The 25,849-nt window shown below is 41.5% G+C and overlaps 1 protein-coding gene across 1 annotated transcript in view; it reads right to left on the bottom strand.

Moving 5' to 3' along the window:
• Positions 1-25,849, bottom strand: part of PPM1H (protein phosphatase, Mg2+/Mn2+ dependent 1H) — a 134,540-nt gene that overhangs the window by 28,126 nt on the left and 80,565 nt on the right. The window contains exons 5-6 of the mRNA XM_050910442.1: positions 10,834-10,918; positions 3,517-3,635 (exon numbers count right to left, since the gene is read on the bottom strand). Coding sequence (XP_050766399.1) covers positions 3,517-3,635; positions 10,834-10,918 — 204 coding nt within the window. The remainder of the gene's footprint in view (positions 1-3,516; positions 3,636-10,833; positions 10,919-25,849) is intronic.

The raw sequence follows: 25,849 nt of genomic DNA, 5'->3' as shown, positions 1-25,849 counted from the left end.
TGCTGGATCAGTGGTTGTCCTAATGCTGTGGGGAAACTTGGCAGCTCTGCTACCACTGTGGGCTCTTGAGACAAAGCCAGTGTGGAAACTTCACATAAAAAAAAAAAAGAAAGAAAGAAAAAGCAAAAAAAAAAAAAAAAAAAAAAAGGCCAAATGCATTATGACAGACCCAAAGACAATAACCTTTTGTAATCCAAACAAGCTGGGCAAGCCAAGCCATTGTTAAGAATCTGAAAAGCTCCAGAGCACAGGAGAAGGGTAAAAACGAAGAAGGAAAAAAAAAAAAAAAATCATACAGCTTCTAATAGAAAACACAGAAAGTGTCCTGAATTTTAAAATAAAACAGTTCATTTTCCTGAGGAAACATCAGAGCAGAAAGTTTTACACCCTCTCACTGAAGGATACAGTAATTAAGTGTAAGAGTGGCTGTTTCTTCCTAACATCACCTGCACCTCTCTACATGTACATGCAAATGTCAACACACAGTGAAGTCACCGACCAAAAAAAGGTTCAGACAATTGATCTTCTACATTGTAAGTGACGAAAGTTTGGCAGTGCTTTAGCGTATCAAGCTCTAGCTGGCCAACGTTCCATTTGATGTTTTCTAGAAAAGGAATATATATGCTAATTTATTCTCCATGATAGATATTGTCCTTAGAAACAAATGCAGAACAGACATGTCCTCAGCCGCTGTGTCCTGATGCATCAGTTAAATCTAGGAATTAGAAAAGGAAGAAAATAGAAGCAAAACCCTTGAAGTGGAAAACGACCACTGTGAAACACCAGCCACCTCAAATCATCACCTCTGAGGGCCCATCAAGCTGGAAATCTAACGTCTTGTCCACAATCTCAACCATTAAAATTGACCCAGACTTTTGGATAAATAGAAACAGATTGCTTCTCCTCTGCTTAGGAGATCAGTGCACACAATTCAATGGAAAACAAGACTCCCTTGGGCAAACACCCTGCAAAAAGAAATGGATCCTTATTTAGAAGGGCTCTGATTTAGATAAATGTATGGCGATAGAGCAATTCCCTCACCATTTCATTGTCCTGAGGCAAACAAACAAAGAGGTAACTGATGCACTAGCTGTGGGATATGAAGCAGCTAAAAGATTCTGATTCTTTTATTCACGACAAAAACATAGCCCCCATTTTCCACTTCCAGCCAGAAGTGAAAAGGAACAGCAGGGAGAGGTAGCCTCATCACAGTCTCTACATGCTTTTGCTTGGCACATGGCACCCCTTTCTGGGACAACACTGAGGTGAATTCAGACTTGAATTTTCAAGTCACAGTTTAAGTATTTATTCTGGAATAACTGCCTACAGCTAGGAATATTTGTGCTAAACTGGTGGTAAATTTTGCATTGACCATATTAGAATCTGTAACTGGATCAACTTGTGTCCTACACTTCAGGAAATTCGGAAAAATCAACAGGCAAATCAACTTTCTTCTCCCCCCTGCCATATGCTAGAGTTAACAGAGTTCACACACCAGTACTGAAAAACAATACATTGAATCAAATCTGCCATCCGTTTAGACTTACCCAAGCTCTTCTACCTTACTCATTATTCTACATTTAAAATTTGCATTCCTTCTTATTTCTTTCTTCTAATGCCAAACAGTATTAGCTATGCAATAATAATTTTGAATAAGGTGAAGTGCTATGCACAGATTCACAAATGAGGTACAAACTGATACACAGAATTATCTCTTCGTATAATTTTTAACCATTCCAACCCTGTACACATCCCAACATTCGCTGGTGATTTTCACTGGAAAAATCACAGTAAGGAGAACTTCCACTGAGCTTTTTGACATGGCTCTCAAGTTCATTTGGAACCTCTAGTGTGCACAAATAGTTATTTTTCCGTCTTCATGCTTTACTTGGTATTTATCAACACCAAATTGGATCACTGTGATGCCCATTCACGTAAATCACCTAATTCCTTGCAGTTCCTCACAGCCCTTCTTGTTTATTAGGAAAAGGAGAGAGAGCTGTGGTGTCACCTGCCAATGCTACAACTTCAACCATTCTAACCTCATTTCCTTTCCAGACCACTAACCAACCGGGGAAACGCAAAATAACTCCCATGAACCTGGAGAAACCCTCTTTGCCTTCCAACCATGATGAAAGAACTCTGCTCTTACCCTCCTCTCAGGAAGTTCTTGGCACATGATACTTCTGTAGCTCTCCCCCAAAGCAGAAGGGGGTTTTTTTCTCCCCCCTCTTCTCCACCCCCCTCTTTCTCCCCCCCCCTCCCCCCCCAGCATCTCACATCTTGAAAAAGATCTTTTGGAAGTCTACATGAAGCCATTCTTTACTGATGCCTTCAGAGACATCCAGGAGTTTAATAAGGAAACTCTCTTTGCAGAAACTGGGAGAGTGTCTCATGATCTTCCAAATGTTTTGCTGTTTAAGTCCTCAGTTGATCCAATGTTCTCATTCTGTTCCTATTCTTTTGCTCATGTCTGTAGCCTTTTTAAAATGTGAACTCGTCATTCTCAGGGTGAGACTGCATATTCTATTAGCAGCTGTTCAAGATGATGGACAATGATGCTTATTCCCAGATTAACATGTTCTGCACAAACAGTCCAGATTAATATTAAACTTAGATCATTATTTTGCCATTAAAACATCATTATATTTATGGTCTATAAAGTATGGGACAAATCAGAAGCATGTGGAGTTGTAGTTGTGTGTGAGCATCCAAGTTTCCAAACCTACAAGAGTTCAGGCTTTTTAACTGCCTCCGTTGTTTCCCTTCCTGAAAGGACATTTGCTAAGGATGCTAAAACACAAACAGCATGGAAGTGAAGACCATTTGCATATATAGGGCCTTTGCCTTTACAGGTCACACACAGAGCCCACAACAGCAAGGATTAGGGCTTCTCTAAGTGAGTGGGAGTCACTCGAGAAGGAGCCTCTTGAACCAACACAGAACAGCAAAGACATTTAGCCAGAGACAAAAAACTCATCGTTCTTCCTGTCTTCACTTCATTAAGTCAATGCTGTTCATTCAAGCTTTTTCATTTTAGGCTAGCTGTGACTTTTATTCAGATAGGCCCGTCTCTAAAACAATTCCTCAAGGGCTACCCAAATCAGGGGTCAGCTGCACTGGAGTATGAGAGGCAGCTCTTCCCTTCTGCAAGTGTTCCTTGGCATGCAAAGGCATGACAGCCCACTGATCCAGATTCTATAAAAATCTACTTCCAAGATAGGAAAGTTCTTTAGCTTTCAGGAAGATCCCCTGGCACGTCTTCCCCTTTATGTGTTCGCTCTGCTCTGAGTGCTCACACGTTAAAATGAACTGCGGTCCTGGCTCTGGAGGGAGGTCATATTTAGAACGTTAACTTCTAAAAGAAAAATACATCTGAAAGAAGGAAATACCTTTCCCTTTAGTATGCAGGTGTACACCTCCATGTTTGGTGCAGTTTACACTAATCAAAGGCACGTACAAAGCAGGCATTGGTTGGGGAGAGGGCTGACCCCATGCTGACCCCAACATTCTTACCAGCCAGTCATGTTGAAGTCACGATAGAGCATCCTCTTTCCAACTTCCTTGCGCTGCACCCTCCGTGGAAACTCTAAATGTGTGAACTCATTTCCCAGCAAGTGGGGCTGCATGTAAGCCTGTGGGCAGAAACCAAGCCACAGATATCACATGAACATCATAAAACAAGACATCATCTATTTTTAATGAGGTAGCATTACCATCCCTTCCCGCTCCCTTCCCACACACATTTTTTTTTCTCCCCCCTTTTTAAACAAGGAATATGATGAGCTCTCTTTCAGCAAACTATGTGCACATACACCAGTTCTGATAGTGTCTGGTGTCCAGCAGCAGCCTTACAGAGAGCAGTCCTCTTGCCCTCAAAATCCTTCACCACTTCTCCCTGCTCCTCAACATTTGGGATCTCTAAAGTACGCCTCATCCACTGACTCTGAAGGAGTCTCCAGGGCTTTGTACAACAGAACACATCTCCTGTTGTAAGTCAGCAACCTGAGAGAAGGGAACAATCAAAGGACAAAGCTATGGAGCAAGCAGAGACTTGGAGGGGTGCATGTGGAGCGAAGCTCAAGCTTTTTGACTCCCAGTTCAGCTATGCCAACAGTGCACACAACCTAATATTACTACCACACTTCAATTGTCACTGTCTCGACAAAAATGTTCCCTTTTACCTACTCAGTGTGCTGCACACCATCACATGCGACACTGCAAAATAAACATGAGTTGCAGAGCACTTCATTTTCTTGTTTTCTGAAAACTACTTCCTTCATGCAGAATAGACTTTAAGAAAAGCAGCAGCAGTTTTGTGTCACAACTGCAACTAATGCTTTTGATGGCGTTGACATTCGAATGCCACTGCTGCTGTCCTTTCTGGTGTGCTGCTCTGCAGATGCTAGGAGGCCTCTTTGCCTGAGCCGTGCCTGAGGCTCATGTTCTCCAGAGCTGACTGTACTCAAGAGCATCACGAGGCTCTTTGTCCACTGCACAAATTTTTGGTTTGGATTTACACACAGATCACCTGACACAATAGGTCAATCCTAAACATACTGTGTTTCTTCCTTCCGAAATAAACCTCACCCAAATATTTGCATAAACAAGCCTTTCTCCCTCCCTCCCCAAAGTCGCATTGTGAGCGAGCTCTTCTGAAAACACAGTCAAATTGGCTAGGGAACTGAAAAAAGTTGCGTTTCTTAACCTTTCTGCAGATAATTCTTTTTCCTTATCCAGCCAGTTAAGGCAATAAAGTCTGTCTTATCTCCAGCAGCAGCTGCCATCAGGGCAGACCAAATGAGCTGGCTTTAGTTTGTGGGTTTGTCATAAATCTAGCGCTCATCAAAGGTGAGCGGCAGGAAGCAGTGGAACCCTTATTGATCTACCTGGCAGCTATCATGCAGATAGTTCACAATAAAATATTTCCTGCATTTAAGGCCCGAGCCTGCTCCCACTCAATTTAATAGGAGTTGGATCAGGCTCAGCATATCACAGCGCTAACCTTCCATCAGCTTGTCCCCGTTCCCATCACCAGACATCCTTCCGAAAACACCTCGAGCTCAGCTGAAACGGGGCTGAGGGAGATTGCTGTGTGTAGCCAACAAGATTGGATTCTGCTTTCAAGAGGCGGCTTTCAAGCACACAAATGTGATCTTGACACTGTCATTCCCTTCCTGGAACAGGAGCTCCATCAAATTCTCTCTCAGTGTACAGTTAAGCGAATTACATTTTTTTCCTGCAGTCTACAGTCAGCCAAGGTCCCCTCCCACACCCAAATATTGTTTTCAAGGACCCTCTAATTGGATCACTGTTCCTTATTACAGAAATGGTGAAGAAGCACTAGTGACTTTTGAGAGGTCTAGCAGTATTAGTCCAGATGAGGCTTTTCATACTTCCAGAACCCTGGATTCTTTACTTAAAAGTACATGTAAACTTTTTATTTTATTTATTTCCATTCCAGTCATAAAAAAGATGGAACATGCCTAATGATTTATTTGATGTATTGCTACACACTGGCAGCAGAGAGCTGGACTTCTTTTGGTATTTTTTAATTCTTTCTAGTCTATGATATTGTAAACAATGAAGTCAGTCTGCTTTGAAAGTGCAATTCAGTTCGCTTTTAAAAATGCACAGCCTATCTTGATTAAATCATTACAAACCACTTCTAGCTAAAGACTACTGTCGCCTGCCTACAAAACAAGAAGTCTTATTTAAAGCAAAAAACCCTCATACCTGACATCAAAATGAAGTTATTTAACCTTTAGATTATGAGATTTCTTATTAGGCTGGATCACAGATCCGCAAGAAAAAAGTTACAGGCTTTTAGCATTTTCCCCTTGAAAACAAGCATTTCCTTTATTGAAAAGGTAAAGTGATTGGGAGAGACTGCATTTCATAAAGATTTACTCAGATGGAAAGTCTGAGGTCACAAGTGAAATAAGATTAATAAAGCTGGCAGAGTAACCAGTGGACTGCTAATGTTCAAATAAGATTTCTCTTCCGCAGCCAAGCCTCAATGCTTGATTTACAATCCATGGATCTTAACTTGATTCTAATATTTTTGGCATCAGTGGAACAGAGGGAAAAGAGCAATTTGGAAGCTTCTGGTGCCTGTGAGATGAATTCTTATGTGAAGAAATGGGGATTTTTGTTGGGCTTTTTTTTGTTTGTTTGTTTAATTTTCTGTATTTTTTTACCCTTTTCTTTTTAACAGTTGTTTTTGATGCTTCACTGGTAATTCTACAGAGAGAAGAATGTTCTACTGTAAAACTCATCTGCAACTTTCAGTCGGGTTTGTTGAGAACTGTTCTCCATTTACTACGAGGCAGGACTCTTCCCCTCCACCCTACTCAAACTGTGCTGGGCAGCAGAACCAGAAAATAAATAAAAAGCAACACTTTGCAAATCTACAGATCTTTCAAGTAGATATACAAGCAGACACCATGAAATCCTCCCAAGTGATCAAACGAGAAACAAAAACGGTAAGTGAACTGACTACCAGAATTTCATCTGTGATGAGGCACCATATTTTCCATTTTTTCATTTGTTTAGTCTCGATCTAGGTTTGCAAGAACCTCAGATCAGAAACACCATTCAGAGAACTTAAAATTTAATAGAAAGAGTGACTATCAAACACTTTCTATATCCTTATGAGGTATATTCAGAAACATTGGTATTCTGTGTTATGGAACTGGAATATTTTCCATCATTTTTCTTTCAGAAGCTATTACAGTTTTTTGGCATAAATCTGGCATAGTCTACATCATGTGTTTTTGGTACTCTGCCATTTAATGGTGTATTTTGTGGCTGGATGTATTACATTCAATGTTAGTTGTTTAAAATGGAGTCCACTCAAGGAAATATTAATCATGTTTCTTTCAAAAGGCCATTTACTTCCTGCTGTGTTTCCTGGTGATCAGCAAAGCAAACATGAAATTAAGATAAACCTAGACTTACACACTAGTGTGTCAGTTAATTAGGTGGCAGGGAACACTGCCTGTATCTTATCGTACCTCGATAAGGCCTGCTGATGCCTTTTCCAGCTCCTCCAGTACGCACTGCTCTGGGACATCACCTGCACTAGCAGTTTCACTGTATTCTGTGTTATTTTCAGAATTGCTGTCTCCCCTACATCAACTATATCTTACAACTTTATCCTCTTATCATACTGTGCCATTTTCTCCAATAGGATAGTCTACTATATGGGACTACCACTCACAACAGCATGCACAGCACAATGCATCCAAAAATTTTGCAATTACTCAGCCATTATCATATGGACATGTTTAAGCCAAACAGAGATGAAAACTAAAGGAGGTGGTGGTAGAAGAAAAGAGGGAAGTGGGAGCCAAATCCATCCCTGGATTAGTCTCTCCTCTTATGAAAGTCCACAAAACCACACATTTCTTTTACCACAAAATTATGCAATGTGTCAGACAGTCCAAGCAATCCTACGCTGTGTGATGCAGGGAGCCACAAATCGTAAGAGAATTAAGACGCATCTGACTTGTAATTGAAGCACTGAACTGACATTTAGGAGATCTAGGTTCATTTCTTCTTCAGGCTCGGGTTCCCCAAGCATCCTTCAGCAGATAAATTAGTATCACTTAATCCTCACCTGAACAATGAAATAAGAATAGGTCCTCTTTGAACCCATGCCTGTCCGGGCTCATAAACCTTTGTTTGAATGGTGCCAAACACAAAGAGCGTCCACAGCTCACTGCCACTGATGGCCACCCAGTCTCTACTAGTAGTAAAGCCTGCCCTGGTAGCAGCAGTGCACCATCCTTGGTCTGAGCTGTGAACTTTTGGGGCACTGCCTGGCTACACACATGGACACAGTATGCAGTAACACCATGCTGACCTCACATGACATCTTCAAAGTGCAACTTTGATAACTTATAGAAATACAGCTATCTGCAATATACTCATTCATTTTAAACATGTTTTCCAAAGGAATAAGTAACAAAATCTATGCCATTTACTGTTGCAATTTAGACTATCATGACTGAAATTAATAGTCTCCTCAGAAGATGAAAGGAAAATTGCCTCTGGCAGTCGTTGCCTGCACAACTGCTAAATGTACCAGAGCAGTTCCCAGTCAATACTGGATTTTGGTTTCCCTCAAGATACACCGATACAGGAAGCCAGGGCTTTCCTGGAGTAGGCACTGTGTGGAGCTCTCCTGCCACAGTGCTAAAAAGAAAAGCAAGGCACAGAAAATTCAAAAGAAAAGGAGGCTTGTGAACACCCGCCAGTGGAAGGGAAGCAGTATGGGGCACTGAACCTCTACAGAAGCCAAAGGACCAAGGGAATACTGGTGCAAGGCTTTCACGCCTTACATCTTAAGAAGTGCTCTCTGACGGAAGGATTGATTGCCTTCTGCAATACTCTCACAAGTCCCCTGACACAGAAGTCTGCCTCTGCCACATGGCCTGCCTGAAATCTGCAGCTGTATGCTGTCCTCCACTGCAAAAAAAGGGGGTGCAGGTAGAGACAGAGAGATGACCATGCCCAGAGCTGCTCAAAGGTCAGAACGACTGGGTAGTCAATTTGTTCTTTTGAGGTTGCCATGCCAGAGGCCTATGGCCAAGGCCATTCTTGGATACATGGCAATAAACCTGCCTTAAAATGGGAGCTGGATAGGGAAAACATTTGTTTCCCCCCCTCCTCAGTTACTCAACCAGTACTAGCTGAAGCACAGTTTTGTCTAAAGACTAGGCTGGAGGACTTCATATAGAGATGCTCACATGACCTGAACAACTCATTATCCCGCAGATTTCTTTGCACATGGAAATCAGGGCCTAGAAAGAGGACCTAAACCAATGTCCTATGTGGCCGAAGGAATCAATAGGCACTAAAGGCAGAGGAAAGCTCCTTCACCCTGACTGTGCTAACAGTGTCAACTGCACAGGGAACCAACGTTCAGTAGCCTGCAGGGTGTAAATCCATACCCTCCCTTTGCCTGTGCAGTAACTTCCCCACAGTGAACAGTATCTCTGCATTTACCAAGTAAAATATTAATGCTAAAATGATTAAGTGATTTTCTTCCTGTTGTGCACGAAGAGCAGTGCATGTTTGAAACAAAGAAACTCAGCTTTAACTGCAAATAAGAAAATAAATCCAAAGTAACTAACTTTCAGGTAAGAAAAACAGAAGAGAGATGTTGATGGTGCAATAGACTGATAGCAGAACGTGGGGACAGCTAAGGTGAATAAGGAGAATTATCTGGGATCTAATCAGTAAGACAGATGCAACCTTTGGAGTGTAATGTTTATGCCAACGTTGTAAGAAATTTGGGGTCATCTTTTTTTTTTTAAACACTAGAGTAAAAACGTTACTTACAGAATGTTATGTTTGAAATTATCTCTAATTTTGTTTCATGCTTTTGCTGTCTTGCATGTATTTTCTTTGAACATGATACCCATAGCCCTGGCATATTTGTTACATATAGAATTAAAATAAACAAACAAAGGTAAAGGAATTTTCCAAAGGAAACAGCAGAAATGCTTTTCAGATCAGCTGCTGTTTTCAAATATAAGCCAGAAAGGACATCAAAAGAGAAAAAATCCCTTGTAGGCAATGCTTTATCTCATATTTCCTACAGAAGTAGCAGACTCCCTAGATACTAAAGATACTTTTTATTTTAAAGGCAAACAAATTATTTTAAATGTAACTGAACTGTAAATATTTATTAAGCCTCTTTTCCATTTGATTCTTATTAATACTCCCAAAGCAGTATTTCTTCTGAAATTTTCAGTTTCAAGCCAGTGAACCTGACTAAAAAGATCAAACGTGACAATTGCAGAAACATTTACAACTTTTCTTTAAAACCTTCCACCCCCACCTTCAACCACCGGCATTTTGCCTAGTTTCAAACCACAGTGCTTGGGCCAGGCTGAAGATAAGAGACACCTTAAGACCAGGGAATGCCACTAGCCTTGGCCTGTCCACCTTGCATCAGGCAAAGCTGACAGTGAGCCTGCCTTGGCTTAAGCTTAAATTTCTAAGAGGAAAAAGCAGGAGGCCAGAAGAAGCACAAAAGAAATCTCTCGGCCATGTTCGGAATGACATTTTGATAAACACCCAATGAACTTCAAACAACCGATCTGACCATTGACGAAAAACTTAAAAAGTAACAGGATTGTTTGCATGAAAAATAACACCACGCATTTTGACTTAGGTTTCTTGGGCAGCTTATCAGCCAACGCAACTTGGTGTGTAAAGCATCCCACACGTCCTCAGCCAGTCACCCTGTCCCAGCTTTATGGGTGCTGCTACATTAAATATAACTAGTCTTTCTTCACCCATTGTATCCTGCACCTACTAATGCTCACTGAGGTCACCTCTAAGTTGGATATCTTCTCCCTGATCGAGATACTATTGGCATACTATTAGAGCAAATGAATAGAACCCTGCAAAATCGTTCACATGCACACAAAGAGCAGTCTGTGGTATTTTATACTGTCACACAGTAAACACCAGGATGGATTGAAATACCTCTGTGGCTTGTTAGGTCTATGTCTGAGCTCTCATTATCCAACGCCAATGAGCTGCTGAAGGTCTGCAGCTGAACAAGGTACAAAAGCACAGCCATGCTAATCGATGGCCTTCACAGACGCGATAAGACTCCTTTCATCGCTATTTGCACCACCAGGCTTTTCTCCATTTGCTGATGGCTAAAAGACATACACGGTCAGTCACTGGTGTTCAGCAGACACATGGTCCTTCACTGAGCCACACTAACTGAGCGGCATGTGTCTGAACCTTAGATATTACCAGGCAATGCTTGTCATCAACAGCACCTGATTTGGTCCTCAGGTCTCTTACCAGATACTGAAGTCGCTGGCGTTCTGTCTCTGGAGTGAATTCTGAAGACATTGGAATGACTTCGCCATTTCGGATTATTATAGCCCTGTAATAGTAATAAAACATCATCAGTACAGGGGGGAAAAAAAAAAAAGTAAAAAATACCCAGAAAACCACAGGGTACAGTCACACTCTTATTCTCTTCAGAGTCACAGTAAAATAAAGATATTTCTTTTCTACTGAATTTGTCAGCAGAACAGGATAATAATTCCTGCCCTGCATCCTTTAGGCTGGATAACAAAGTATATTTGTATATGCCAAGTTCATTTCAGAGCTCACAAAAACATCCAAGCAACAAAGGCAAGAGTTATTTCAGCTGATGTCTACAGGGTATCCTTATTAAGTGAAATGCAGACACCCAGAGGAGATGCTGCAGAATCACTGATTGTAGAACAACTCTTTGCAGGTTTTAATCCCAGTTGTGGCTGACACGGTCTAAACTACTGGCTTCAAATGACTCATGCAAGCACTTTCCAATTATTGATTGGTCATATGTCATGTCAGAACATTTCTACTCCAACAGCAAATGGAAATGGCAAAGCAAATCCTGTTTAACACAAATTTAACTAGTTACCTGCCGAAAGATGACAGGTAATGGAATGACTATAGATCAGCCAGGAGATTTCACATACACTTCTGCAAACGGCAGAGAGGAAATTCTCTCAAACACTTGCCTGTTGCCTCTTAATCTACTATGCTGCATACAAAATAGGGTCCGATTCTTCCCTGGTGTAATGCCACTGGCTGAAACACAGTCACAAGAGGGAAGAATTTACCCAGTATTCCTACCGCATTCTGTGGTCATGTATTGACTCACAGAATAGCGTTCTTTTATCTTTCCATTATTTACGCAGCTCTAAGTATAGTAATGCCTGGCGCTTCCGAAGAGCTGGATGAACTATGTATCATCCCAAATATTTTAATGCCTGTTTTGGAGCTGTTTCTCAACCATCAGTAGATTAATTCAGTGTTTGGATAGTAGCAGTGTACCAGCTCTCCTCTTGAATTTGCACAGAATTTGGTGTAGATAAACCAAACAACTGTCACATGGATTCCAGTTTCTGTATGTTTTAAATGGTCTCCTTTCTGTGATCTTTTCATCCTGTTGATGTGATATTTATGTGCTAGCTTACTTCTCTTGATAATTTGATCAATTTGCTGACATTGCTTCTAAGCCAGGTATTCTGATCGCACTGCAATGCAACCAACAAATATGGCAGGCACATGAAGACTGAAAACTTAACCTCTAAATTAAAAACACAGGCATCTTGAGAAAACCAGCCCAGGTACAAACCAGCTTTGTAAAATTAGTGGCACTCGGTAACTTTCCAAGTTTTCTTGATATGATATTGGACTAAAATTGTCTCCAAATGATCATCTACTATTGCAAGTATGCAAAAGGACGGAGCACTATCAAAGAAGAAAGGAACTGTTCACATTTCTGAGGTTCATGTGGCAAAGAACAGACAGGTACAGGATGGTGCTACAATGGGAGAGGTGGGAAAAGGCTCTAGTGATGAGGGGAAAACAGCTCTGGCTTTAACAAATTTACTGCTCCTGGACTTCCAGTACTCCCTTGCAAATAATCCTGTGGAGAAATTAGAGGTAGCAAGAGTGCAACCTACATACTGAAGGCTCCCACTGGCCCTCCACTGCTACAATTAAAAACAATATTGTGTGCTTGAAACGAGACAGACATGGTGGTTGTAACTCATTAATTTCTTAAGAGAAATTTGTGCAGAATTTTTGATGGAATTTTTTCCCCTTTATGGGATCTGAATACGTCACAGGCTTACAAAAATGCCAGTCAAATTAAAAATAATAAAGGTTTGCTGAAAATTTTTCTTTTGGATTTCTGAGACAGTCATTTAAAAATTAATTAAGAACTCTACCACTTTTCTGCAACAACACCTTTGCTTTTATTTTTGCAATTCCTAAGGTATTCAGCTTTGAACCAGACTCATTTACTCAAAGACAGTGGATAGTTTTTATAACCTTTTCATATGTAATTTGACTCACTTGAGTAGGCCTCCATTTAAGGGGACTGTGGGTTTAGTACAGAGTAAGTACTCTGGCAACAGTCTAGACTAGACTGATCAAAGGAGCTGATCAGACACTAACCAAATTTTACATACTAGTTTAAGAGAGTCATAAGGTATCTACTGATCTTGTGCTTGTCTGAAAGAGCTAATATAAAAACACACATTGATATAACTGCTAGCGCATCAGGCTAATTTTCTAATTATCCTTTGCTTCCCCTTTAATCACCATTTCACAGGAAATCCATATTTTAAAGACCACTCAGACCAGTCTGGGGTTCACCTTTTTCTTTGTGCACACTGACATACTTCCTATATACGTTGATAGCTATCATTCTCACTTCCATGGGTAGAATTGGGCCCTGAGGGACTCGCATCATATAAAAAGCAATTCAGAGGCAAGTGGGTCAACCTTTCATGGCTCAACTTATTTTCACTAGAAATTGCAGCCACCTGGGATGAAAAGCACAAAAAAAAAAATCTTTGGGGGGGGGAATTAAAGCAATGCTGTTGATATCTGATAAAACAGAGCCTCAGTTTTATGTTTTTCATTAATGTTTCAGCAGTTGGACTTTATTCAACTTGAAAGTTACAGCTGCTCATAAGAGTCAAATGATTTGATCCGAGGTATTAGACAGCTCTAGATATGAGTAACTGGAGGGACGCAGACGTACATGTACAGGTCACTGGTCTGAATTCAACTGTGGTGGGCTCATTATCCTCTTACCAGGCTCTTTACCTTTCTGCACCAGCTGCTTAGCCATTTCATGACAGCAAAGGGTATTTCTGATGGGCCAAGTGACAAAAATGGACACATTCGTCAGCCATCTCACTGGACAGGCTAGGTGTGAAAGGTTGGCCCAGGAGCCACCCTGCTCAGTGGGATTTTCCACTGTGATTGAAGAGGTGCCGAATCAGGCCCTAATTGGGTTTGGAGACTGAACTGCCCTTTCCGTGACCTCGCAGTGACAGAGCTGCCAAGGACCGACTGAAGGCTTTTTCCACTGAGCAACCTCCAGAGCCCTGAATTCAATAGCCCAAAGTCAATAACTGCTCATGAGGAGGGAGCCTGGCTGACGCAGCAGCCGCAAACAGCCCACCAACTGCTTTCAGAGACCCACTCTATACGGTCCTGCAGGACAATTAATTTTGACTTTAAGCTTCCTAATGGACTAAGCAGCAACATGGCATTACATGAGCATTACTGCCTCTGCCATGCATGAAAGATGCATGTATGTGATGAAATAGTGTTCTGAAAGCATTTAGCTCCCTGTGCGTTGTGGAAATATGAATATATTATTTTATACCAGAATACAGCTGTCCTGTTAAACTGTTAGAAATAGCTACATAGGAAGTAAGAAGAACTCAAAGAGATGCAGTGCCCAGAGAGCATCTGATTCTGCCGTGTTTAATAGTGACATTTTAATTTCAGCCACACTGGTGAAACACATTACAGCAGAGCCACAGGGCGAGCCTGCCAAAGGCAGACGGATGATTCATGTTTGCAGGGAACAAGTATGTCAACACTAACCAAATATTCTCTGATGACAAGGTTGCTTCACACCCATACCAATCATTCATTTGTATCACCAATGAAGCAGTAATTAAAAAACAAAAGTTTTTTTGGCAGGAGAGGAAATTGGGAGTCACAGATCTGCAGCCCCCTCGGTACATTGCCCTCCACACTTTATGGCTCTGATGCCCTCTCCACACAGCATCATCTACAGTGAGCAAACAAAGAGGAGAAACTGCTCTTAAGTCTTGAGGCCACAGAGTCCATTAAGTCACTTATTTTGATCCCTTCTAAAAGCAAACTATAGATTTCCCCAAGTCCTCTCCCCTCTTTTGAACCCAGCTACCTAACTCCCCACCCACACGAACTACGGGATCGTACTTGCCCTTGCATTTCACAGATATGTGCTCTGCACGACAAAGAAAGTATGTTCACTAATCCAGAGCTGGTAAATATTCACAGAAAACAGGAATATATTGGGGAAGAAACATCCCCAAAACACAGCTGAAGTAGCCTAAAATGGAAGAAACAAAATCTGATTATGTCTCTGTCTTCTGGCCACTTCACTGAGCATTTTCTGACCCAGAGAAGCCGTGCCCTGAACAACTAAATGTGAAGCAAGTGATGTGCCAGCGCCTCGGTGCGTAAGTTGGGACTGGCGGTCACAGCAAATCCTGCGGCGGGCTACTTCCACTCAGTCACACACAAGTGAAAAGAAACACCAAGAGCTTAAAAGGCTGCATGTAAATCTACAGAAACTACTACATTTATCTTTTGGATTGACATAACTGCGTAGTCCATGGTGATCAGCTAAATGATCTTTTGAGTATTTCAGCATTCAAACAGAACCTTAAGTATATGGTTATTTTCTATATTCAGATTCGATACTTTAAAACAGTATTTGGTACTTTAATATATATACCCTTTTAAAACATGCGGTGAATGAAGCAACAAAAGGGTAAAAATCTGCCACTGTGTTGTACTGCTGCTCTCACACTCAGGATGTAGCAACAACACTGGCTTAAGAAAATATCAATATATCAATTGCTTTTGCATTTTTAAGATGGTTAAAACAGCCACCTCTCCTTGAATCAAGCAGGGTTTGTTTTTTTTTTCTTTTGTGGAGAACACAATCAGCTGAGAATTGCACAGCATCCTTTCTGAGTTTCTTATGAGAAACAAACAGAGGGAAACTCATACATTTTAGAAGAAGCTATTGTTGGTTACTCTCATTTAATCATACAGAGAAAGAAACACTTTAGTGAACAAGGTCAAAAGTGTAATTTCACTGCTGTCATGGGTCTATTGGGATTCTGGTGTTCAAAACAAAGAGGCATCTCCTACTGTTAGAAGTATTCAGGGGACACCCTGATTCCATTACACACTTTTTCAGCCAAAAATGATTTCAAACACAACATTAAACTGCACATTTCTACAACAGAGGATAAAAATCTGGTAAAGGTGACAAAGAGAGACCGTTTGGAAAACCCTTTTTGACAGCATATATCAATTCCAAGCCACAGGGAGGATGTATCCATTTTGTCAAAAGGTGTTAAGCATTGTGGATTCGGTACAGATGAAGCAGAAGTGTCTGGCCTGTCTGAAGAGGTATTAGAAATGTGTCAATGGAGAAGAAAGAGGGATTAAACTGACAGAAAGAATAAGGCAGGGTTTTATCACATTCAAAGGGGAACCAAGCAGTAGATTTTAATTAGGTGTGTCACAAAATAGCTGAGGGGGAAAAAAAAAAGTAAATCCTAGAACTATGGAATCAGTCTAGATGGGTACTTGTTTACTATGGTAACTAAATGCATACATTTAAAGAAGCCAAGGGAGAGCAATGCTAATGTCTGGTGAGCTTCAAACCAGTTTTGTTTATTTACCTTTTCTTAATTGCTAAGAAGTGAAAGAAGAAGTGATTACAAAGATTCAGAAAAATGTTTCTCCTCTCTAAATGAAGTACTGGAACTTACAGCCATTACAATTACTGATGACTTTTAATACATTCAGCCCTGGCACCTTGGTTTCACTTATTATGAACTGAATTACTCCCCCTTAGTCCCACGCAGACTCATTTCTCAATGTTTCTTTAGAAACCAGGTGAACAAACACCTCACTGCACTGGCAATAATTGTGGAACTATAGTGCAAAGCCTTTAAATTATTTCCTTAATTTTATGAATTAAGGCAGGCTGGGGATAGTGAAACAAACCATTATATAACGTTTAGCTGGCAGTAAAACAGGTCCCAGCGATGACATATCCATCACCATAAAACCCAGAGGTGAAAGCAGCAACCCTCAGCAACACCAATGGAAAAAAAACCCTGGCTGCCTCCCACCCGTAATACCCAAGAGATGTTTCAAAAATGCCCCAACTCCTACTCGGCATCGCTAGCAAGAAGAAAACAAGTAACAAACCAGGGAGGGGGTAGAGCCAATGAAAATTGCCTCTGTCCTCATTTTCCATCCACTGCTACTCAACAGTCCTGCCACCTGGTTTTTTCACATTTTTCAGTGCAAACATGAGGCTGCCCACAGAAATATTGTGACAGAACAGAAACACCGGATCATTTTTCTTTCAGCCAACAAAGCCAACGTTAAGAGTGAACACACTCTCCCTGCTTGTGGCTCTTCCTGTGACAATGTAGTCTCATCGCATATGCCGTGGTTAAAGCAGGCTGCTCAGATGCATTCATTCATCGCTTGGGGGAACTTCAGCTCTCTCAAGTCAATAAAAGGTGCGAGAACTTGCCTTGGTGAAGTATTGCACAAAGGCAGGGTTAAAGTAATTTCCTACAGGAGTGTGCTTTGGCATTTCCTGCAGGAACAATGAAGAACCCCCCCAAACTTCTGCTAAGGCGTTTTGCAGAGTGCCAGCCACCCTGGCTGCTCTGAGGGCTAACATCTCAGCAGCACAACCACCAAGTACAGCCCTCCTCCAGTAGGACACCGGCCGTCATCCCCAGGTATTTCATTCAAGGGCCTCTCTTCATGTACCAGCACAGAGCCATGCGTGCTACATCTCTCCTGTGGCACGACAAGAACCTCCTCCTGCCTTTGAAAAGAACGAGGGAAAGAAATCATGAAATTCAGTCCCTACAAGAAACCCTGAAAGTCGCCTTTCAGAGGCACCTACAAGCACGTGAGCTGTTCCTGTCCACACATGTGTAGAGCTTTACGTTGTTTCCAGTTACCCGACTCATTCATATTTACATTTCTAATGCTTTTTAGTGATTCCTGTGGAGAAGGCCTCTGGGCAAAATGAGGCTGCTGATATACTCTAAAGCCACTATTCTGGTGGCCTGTTTTTACTAAATGAATTGTATTATTTTTAATAAAGGATCACGAATGGGCAAGTAGAAGCTGTTTCTCGAAGCAAAATAATATTTATACATCTCCATGGAATGGCTTACTTCTCATCTACACTAGCACCTGAGCCACTCAGCATCTTCTTTACTGGCACCAAAAATAACACAAATCTGAATTTTAAGAACTGATCTCACATTCCATCCCATGTATTCAACTAACAACTTAGTAAGCAGCAGTTAAAGGGATTTTCTACTCCTGGCAGCCTCCCTACGCCCTATATATTGCATCCAACAGTGAGACGCACTTGGCTGTCACCAACACTGTAACTAAATTACTTCAGTTGTTTCTGCATCACTACTCACTCTACAGTTTTAAATTAAATGTAATACTGAGCTTGCAGGTTGTCCACAGAGGAGATAGCTTGGAGAAGACACATTGCCTGGTCATTTTTGACCCCAGGAGCTGCATGCTTCTAGTTCTCAGTGCCTCTTTGGTGGGCTGCAGCTCCACTCCCATGAGACTCTCCTGTAAATTCCCTGCTTTAGTTTAGGTCCTCAAGTGTATTGCTTGTCTGATGCAAGCTAAGTATGGAGTTATTATTAGCAGTTGGCTTATTATTAGCAGTTGGCTTTATTAACAGTGTTTCATTTTAGAGCTAATTATACATTTTTTTGTACTCCCATCCCACCACTAATGGGATGGCACTGGCTATCTGTATGCAAATTTTTGTTTGTTTAATCAGGAAAGTGACTTTTGCTATTGAACCAGTGGCAACTTTATATGTTTACCTATATGCTTCTAGTATTGTCTACTCTAGTCCCAGTAGCACTAAATCAAAAGCCAATGAACTAAACTAAAATGCTCTGTAATTAATTGTGTGTACTTTCCTGTGGGTTTACATCTGAACTCACTGATCTTTCGGAGAGGTCTTCAGCTGGCAGCTAGGAAGCTATTACAAGCCAGTTTACAGTGAGTTTATAGCGACACTGCTAGCACACAAAAACTGCCCGCCATCAGTTCCAGCATCCTTAGTTGGAGATTTGCTGCCCTCACGGGATTAATTCTGCCCATGATGATTTTGGTGTATTCTTCATTTGAACACAGCTAAGCCCAGGGTTGCAATGATGATACACCACCACATTTCTGTATCACAGCTGAACAACATGCCACCAATTACTCAGGCCGTGCCAGGGAAATGAACAAAGAAGTGCAGTCACGTCTCTGTGGCCAGCTCTGAGCCTCAAGACTGGTATCTGTGAAATCAAAGTCTTTTTCCCTGCTGTCCAGGATATCACATTCATCTCCAGGACGAGTTACTATAGCAACTAAACCTGGGCTTAGTGGATAAAGGCATTGCTGTGCAAGTCAGTGTTTATTTTGCCAGTAATATGGCTGGGATATGGCTGACCACATAAGATGGAAGAAGCATGGATTTCCCCCCCCCCCCCGCTCTTCACTGTCTTACCATTGAGGAAGTCAGAATGGCTTTTAGCACCTAAAGCATCACATCTACTTTGATCTCAGCATTTCTGCTTAATTCAGCGGCAGTTGCAGGATATTGGAACAAGCTGGACCAAGAAGTAAAAGCAGACAAAGTCACACTCTCTGCTCACTCTGCATCAGTGAATTTTTACCCAAGCCCTGCTTCATTCACCCATGCAGAAGTGACAAGGGAAGCCCTCGCTAAAAGCCCCAGGAGCAGGACTCAAGATGCATCGCGTAGTTGCTGCTGAGACTGAACGGCGTGGGCTGCCTGGCAAGCTCACGGAATTCAGGGGATGAGAAAAGCTTTCCAACACAGTAAGGACCACAGCAGACCTGAAACATTCACCTGCAAGCCTGGGGGGCTCCCCCTGGCCCTCCTCCCATAGTACATATGGGAGCTAGAGGTCCAAGACACCCAGCCTGCTTGGTGTGCCTTGGCCCTGGCCCTGTAACACTGGAATGAAGAACCTGAAGGTGCCTCTGTGGTCAGCTACAAAGGCACAGATTAAAAAGATGGTTTTGAGCTTGATGCACTGCGCTGGGAGATCTGGATTCTGGTATATTTGCTTATACCATGAGCTGCCTCTATTAGAGGTCACAGGCACTTTACGCATCAGTAAAGTACTGGTTAAAGAGTGATTAAAAATACATCTCGGCACCCTTCGCCCATCTTGCCTCAGACACTATGAGCTCTACAGGCTACACATGCAACATACATGCAAAGATGTTATTACAGTGGGAATTTTTCCTTGATCAGTGCTTATATTCACCAATAAAAATAGGCAGCAGGGGAATTTTTACTTGCAGTTGCAGCAACCAGCTTTTTTTGTCTGGCTTGATTAGTTTGTTTGGGTTTTTGTTGGTTTTGGTTTTTTCTTTCTTTTTTTAAAGGCTGGAAACCTATGAGAATTAAAAGTGATAGAATTCATCACTCCTGGAAACTAATACCAATGAACTGTGGCCTTCCAGTTTACTGATATTACTTGAATAGCCAAAATTCCTCTCCTTCTTCATAATCTGGAACATAAGGACTTCATGGGTAGATGATGTTTGTGTGTTAGGACCAAAGACTTAACTGAATGTACCACTCACCAAAAACATTTACAATGGCTTCAACACCTGCTAGATTGCCATAGACATTGCTTGCTAAGGCATACGCTCTCCCAGGAAAAAAAAAGAGTTTGGAGAAGAGGCAAGACATTTGTTTTGTCTTCAAAACCCTATGAACATTTACTGCCAAATTAATCATTTCTGCCAAGTCAGTGCTGGATACGACATGCCAGTACCCTGGAACTTGTCATCCACTGGATCGCTAGAAAATGCTCTTCCTCATCACTGCACTTTTGAGTGCAACGACTTATTTCTGATCCAACACCTTTTCTCCACATCTCACTTCAGGTGTTTCCTCAAGTGCCTCCAAAAGCTTTACCCAGCACGAAATCCTGCAATATCTGAGGCTGCTGCTTCTCCTGTGAATCCTGTGCTCTTGCTTCTCCCTGGAAGGAGGCCAGGTAGGAGAAGGGGAGCAGAAGTGCTTTCTGCAGGCCTGCAAGTCAGGCTTCTAAGGAAAAGCAGCAGGGGAAACAGAGAGATGGGACTTGGCTGTATCTCCTGACTGTGACTAAGATGCCAAGCTCTTTTCCAACATTTTTTGCTAGGCAGGATCAGACTTCTCCACCTACCGAACTGCAGTCAGTAAAGGAGAATGTGTGTGGGAGAGACTCGCTTTGTCTTGAATTCAGTCTCTCCTCACTACACAGGCTCCTGAGCAGACCAGGCTTAGGTTATCTGTTGCCCTGAAATGATCAAACATTTACTATTTTCAAGTGATTCCGTCAAAGAATTAATAATAATCTAAAAAGGGGACGTGCACATAGATTGGCCAAAATACAATTCATAAGCGCTGCTCTCGTCTCTTGGGAGGCATCTTTAGAGTATTCGGAGGAATGAGAACTTCAGAGGACGAAGAGGAGTCACCATGGATTGCATGGTCCCAGGGTGAAAAGGCCCTGCATGTGGTTCAGAGATTTGCAGCTCTTTTTGTCCCATCTTTAGGAGAAGACAGGAAAAAGAATGCTTTTCCAAATACTGCAGACTGGAGAAGCTTAGTAACTGAGTTAGTCTTTCCTCTAGAGACCTCTAAGTACTAAGTATGAAACACAGTTGTTTATGCAGACACAGATGTAAGGAAATAGAGAGGGCTTAGGCAGACCACTCAAGCAAAACAGGGGAAAAATACACCATTTAGATTAGGAGATGGGTAGTTAAGAAAATCAGAAAATTAAAGTTTCTTAAAAATACTGTAAACCAAAGACTAAAGCAAACCAGCTCTACAATAGTAATATACTAGAACACTTTTTGGTTTCCATTCTTACACAGTGTTAGCGCTTCTCGCAAAAATCACCCTGCTGGACTTCCTTGAGGAAGAGGTCAGATACCATGAACCACAAAAATGGGTCAGAATCATCAATTCTGACTTCTCAGAAATTCTATTTAAGCTACAGTGCCAGTCAGCAGATACATGGCTGTTTCCATGCCTCTCTCATTTACTTCATAAAAGCAGATTAATCCCCTAAATTTGACTTCCTACAATGAGAATTATGCATGAGGGAAGCAGCTGACAAGCACCATGACACAGATGAAGAGGAAGTATGAATGTAGTGAGATTCAACACAAGCAGCGAATCCGGAAGGAATTGAAACAGTAAACAAAGTAGAATTCAATTTTCAATTCACTATTTTATTACACTAGGAGAAGTCGGTGTTGTAAACACACTCTCCCATATCTGGGCACCTGAAGCACCAATGAAGTTGCTTAACCTGCACCCACATGGAAGCACCACAAAATCATTCACTCAACGAGGTCCTATCATTTAACAATCCCAAATGCCTTAGCATTAATTCTACACTTGCAAAAAAAGAGGAGAAAAATCTATCCTGGACACGAGGATGTATGTTCAAGCAGAGGGTGAATATGCCCTGAAAACATAAGCACAGGGGAGCAAAGCAAGGATGCAAAAAGATGATAAAAAAGGCTGATGAAGCAAAGCAAAAAATCCAGTGATCCTGCAAGTCTGCGAAGCCTCTGAAACATCAAGCTCTTTACTTTGATCCCATGTTCTGCCAATAAATCAAAAAAGCCCAGGAACCCATTTGCAGATTTAGTGAGTGTTTCAGGGCCTATGGAAAAGTCAAATCAACTTGTGGTGTTCTGCTTCTCGTATGATGATAAAAGCACAGCTACCCGACATGGCTCCAAGCAAAGCACAAAATGGCAGTGCCTGCAGTCTCCGAGCAGCTCCTTAGCCAGACAACATGAAAGCCAGAAGAACACTCGTGCCAAAGATAGTTAATATGATCATATTGCATTAGAGTCACTGTAGCGATATTGGGCAAATGTTATGTTGTATGAGGCTATACAATAATTGGGCAGTAATCAGTAAAAACATTAAGTCCCTGTTTTACTACTGCTTCATCACTGGCTATAAAACAACATCCTAATAAAGAGCATAAAACTAAAAAGAACTGAGATTAACAAGGCATGTTACGGCAGTTTAGAAGTAAAAGTCACTTTAGCAATATAAAATTGAACAATACTATTTAAAAGAATGAGCAGAGAAGATTTACTATTCCTTATTAAAAAAAAGCAGCTATTCCGAGAGCCTGGCCTAGTTACCGTAGTGTATATGTCAAACTGGTAAGCAAAGCACAGCGCCTCAATGCTCACCAGAAAAGCACTATATATGGGATAGCTGACTATAACACTATCAGTCACTAATTAGGTAACCTTGCATGGACAACACTAACCACTGAGAGGAAGAAAGAGTGAGAGAGAGAAACATTAGAAAAAGCTTTGGCCAATATTCAGACATGAATTTTGACTGTACCAGTAGGTATATTTATGACAGAGTCCAAGAATGATCAGACAAGCCACTAGAGAATGAAAGCAGCTCCCTCCAACTTGTTTTTATCAGGCTCTGAATACATCACCTCATTTTTAGTAGGGTTCTGGTATCATGTGCAGTTAACATATAATTATTACAGAACTGTGATTGCATCGTTAGCAGAAGTTTAATTATATCATTGACATTAGTGATGCCATAACATCAAGCTCAATAATAGTTCATAACAAAACCTACAATTAGCACAATTTTTCCTCCCTTTTACACCAACCAAAAGTGTTCAGCTTGGAGAAGCCTAATAGTCCATACAGAAGCGAGCTAGGGCTGAACCTGAAAGGATTGCTGGCTGGTAATTTAGTAATATGGTAATTAAAGTCTTTTCATGATGTAATTACACATCAACTACAAAAGGACAGCTGCTATACAACACTGCCAGGGTACGTGGCATGAAATGATTAGATTTGAGAAGCTTTGGTGGTTAAACTGAATACCACAGACATAAGTCTGAGGTATAGCTGGCACCGCATAGCACATTATTATTCAAGTCTCACACTTGGCGTTTCCTTAGTCTCATTGTGATAGTAACAGTTTATTGCATGTACCTTGGTCCTGTGAGTGCAGAAGCTGTTCAAAACCCACCTTTAAAAGCTTCTGCTGTTTTGAAGTTGCCTGGAATTGAAAGACCTAACCTTCTTCTGGGCAGAGGCAGAACAAATGAGGCTTGCGTGAACCCAAAATGTTTATTTCCCACCCCTGCAGCACAAAACCTCCTCTCACAGACTCTAGTCTGTGGGAAATGTAGCTTGATTTATTCGTAGGCTTTTTCCAGTGGGGGAGCAGAGAGGGGAGAAGGAGGAGGACAGAGAAGAGGCACAAATGAGTAGGTGAACTCAAAGAAACTCAAGCTCAACTGAAGAACTGAGGGTTTCGGCATCTAGTTCCAACAGCAACAAGCACAAATCCCCTGTTTGGGTGAAAAAACAAACCCCACCCTTCTTCTCAAGAGCAGACAAACATTTTTTTAAAGTAGTTTCCTTATTGTATTTCTCACCGCCCTCATTTGTATCTGTACAAACCACGAAGTTGACCACGCAAGGCATGAGACAGCAAAAAGGAACGTATTTTTCCAACTAACATGAATAAAACTTCTTGGCTACGTGACTGGGCTCTTAAAGATACAGGAATGCAGTGTGCACCCTGGCAGTAGGCAGACAACCTCAGAGTTGCTTTTCTAGTCCTAAAATGTCCTTTTAGTGATGAGGAGCAACTTAGATGTTTTGCAATGGCTGTTTTTCTCCCTTTCTGAAACATGGGAAGTGGTGATTTGGTGGGAGAAAGGCGCAGATCAGCTGATCTTCTACACCTTTAAGCTTTTATTTTCTCGAGCTATGAAAATCTAGAAGTGGGCCTATTTGAAAGTGAAAGATTTTGGGAATCCAGAGAATTCTCCTCAGCATGAGGAAGGTTTCTGTGAGGTCCATTTGGAAAGCGCAAAACCAAAGTATTTTGGATCTGGAGGGACCTTGTTACCTACAAGATGCGAGGAATGAGCAGAAAAATTTGAGTCCTGTTTCAAAAAAGACCCAGTCTTGCCAATGGCTTCCCTTCTAATTCCTGCTCTTCCTGCTTTTCTGAAGAGATGTTTTTGATGGCCTTGATGAACATTCAAAGCCTATTGAAGACTTAGTGGCTTTAACTACAGTGGACGCTTGGGTTGATTCAAGATCACCATCAACGAGTTTCTTGCCTTTGGGTGCCAGAGGCTGCAATGGAGCTGAGGCCGCTCTCAGGAAGCAGAGGAGGAATCCTGGGAGAACTGGAAGCAGTCAGTCATTTAAGAGCAAAGTTCTCAACTATTCAGAAGTAGGTCCTGCATGGCCAATTTTACACAGCACACTTTTAAGAGACAATAAAGCAATTTAGCCAACCCAATGGAAGAGACTCAACTGTACTTAAAGTACAGTAGTACAGGAAAACATGATTATTTCTGATTTAATGGCAAAAGAGGTAAGATTTAGTGCAGCTAGTGGTTCTGATGACTACACAGGTGGTCTACTCAAACATCTTTGCAGCTACCCTCTGTGAAGACTCATTTGACATTTGATGTGAAAATATATCACTTGCCAAGAGGAATTGGATGAGTAATTTGCAATATAAACAGCAAATTCAGCATATTAAGAACAATCACCAACATGAAAAGACTAAGAACTTTATGCACAAAGGATTTATCTGACTTCCTACACAGTTTAAAGCAGCAAGAGACAATAAAAATGTTAGGTTTATTTTGCGGTTGACTGCTCTCTGTAAATACATTGTGCACACACAGTACACACATGAACTGTGTGTGCACAAACCTGAAACACAAATACATAATGGCAGCAGTCTTCACCTAAAGACAATGTGGTTCAGTACCTTTGCAGACTTCAATTTCTCAGCTGCTAACTAAGAGAACACAACAGCAGTCTGTATCATGTGGGGAACTATTCTCCCTGGCCTGTTTTTGCAGAGTGCTGCCAAAAGAAACATGTGAAAGTCTGAAGTCTTGCAAGAACTCTGATGGTGGTATGGGCAGAGTGAGAAAGAGGAAAAGAATGCAAGTGAGAGACTTCCAGTATGCTCCTAGCTTTAGCTAAATCAGAAGACAAAGAAAAAGCTTCTCGTCACAAGTCTTCCAGCATCCAGCTTCTAAATATAACAACGCAACAACTCCTGAACGACTGCATTCAGTTC

This window comes from Gymnogyps californianus, chromosome 1, assembly GCF_018139145.2.
Source record: "Gymnogyps californianus isolate 813 chromosome 1, ASM1813914v2, whole genome shotgun sequence".
Taxonomy (NCBI): domain Eukaryota; kingdom Metazoa; phylum Chordata; class Aves; order Accipitriformes; family Cathartidae; genus Gymnogyps; species Gymnogyps californianus.
This window is presented reverse-complemented; position numbering and strand designations above follow the sequence as displayed.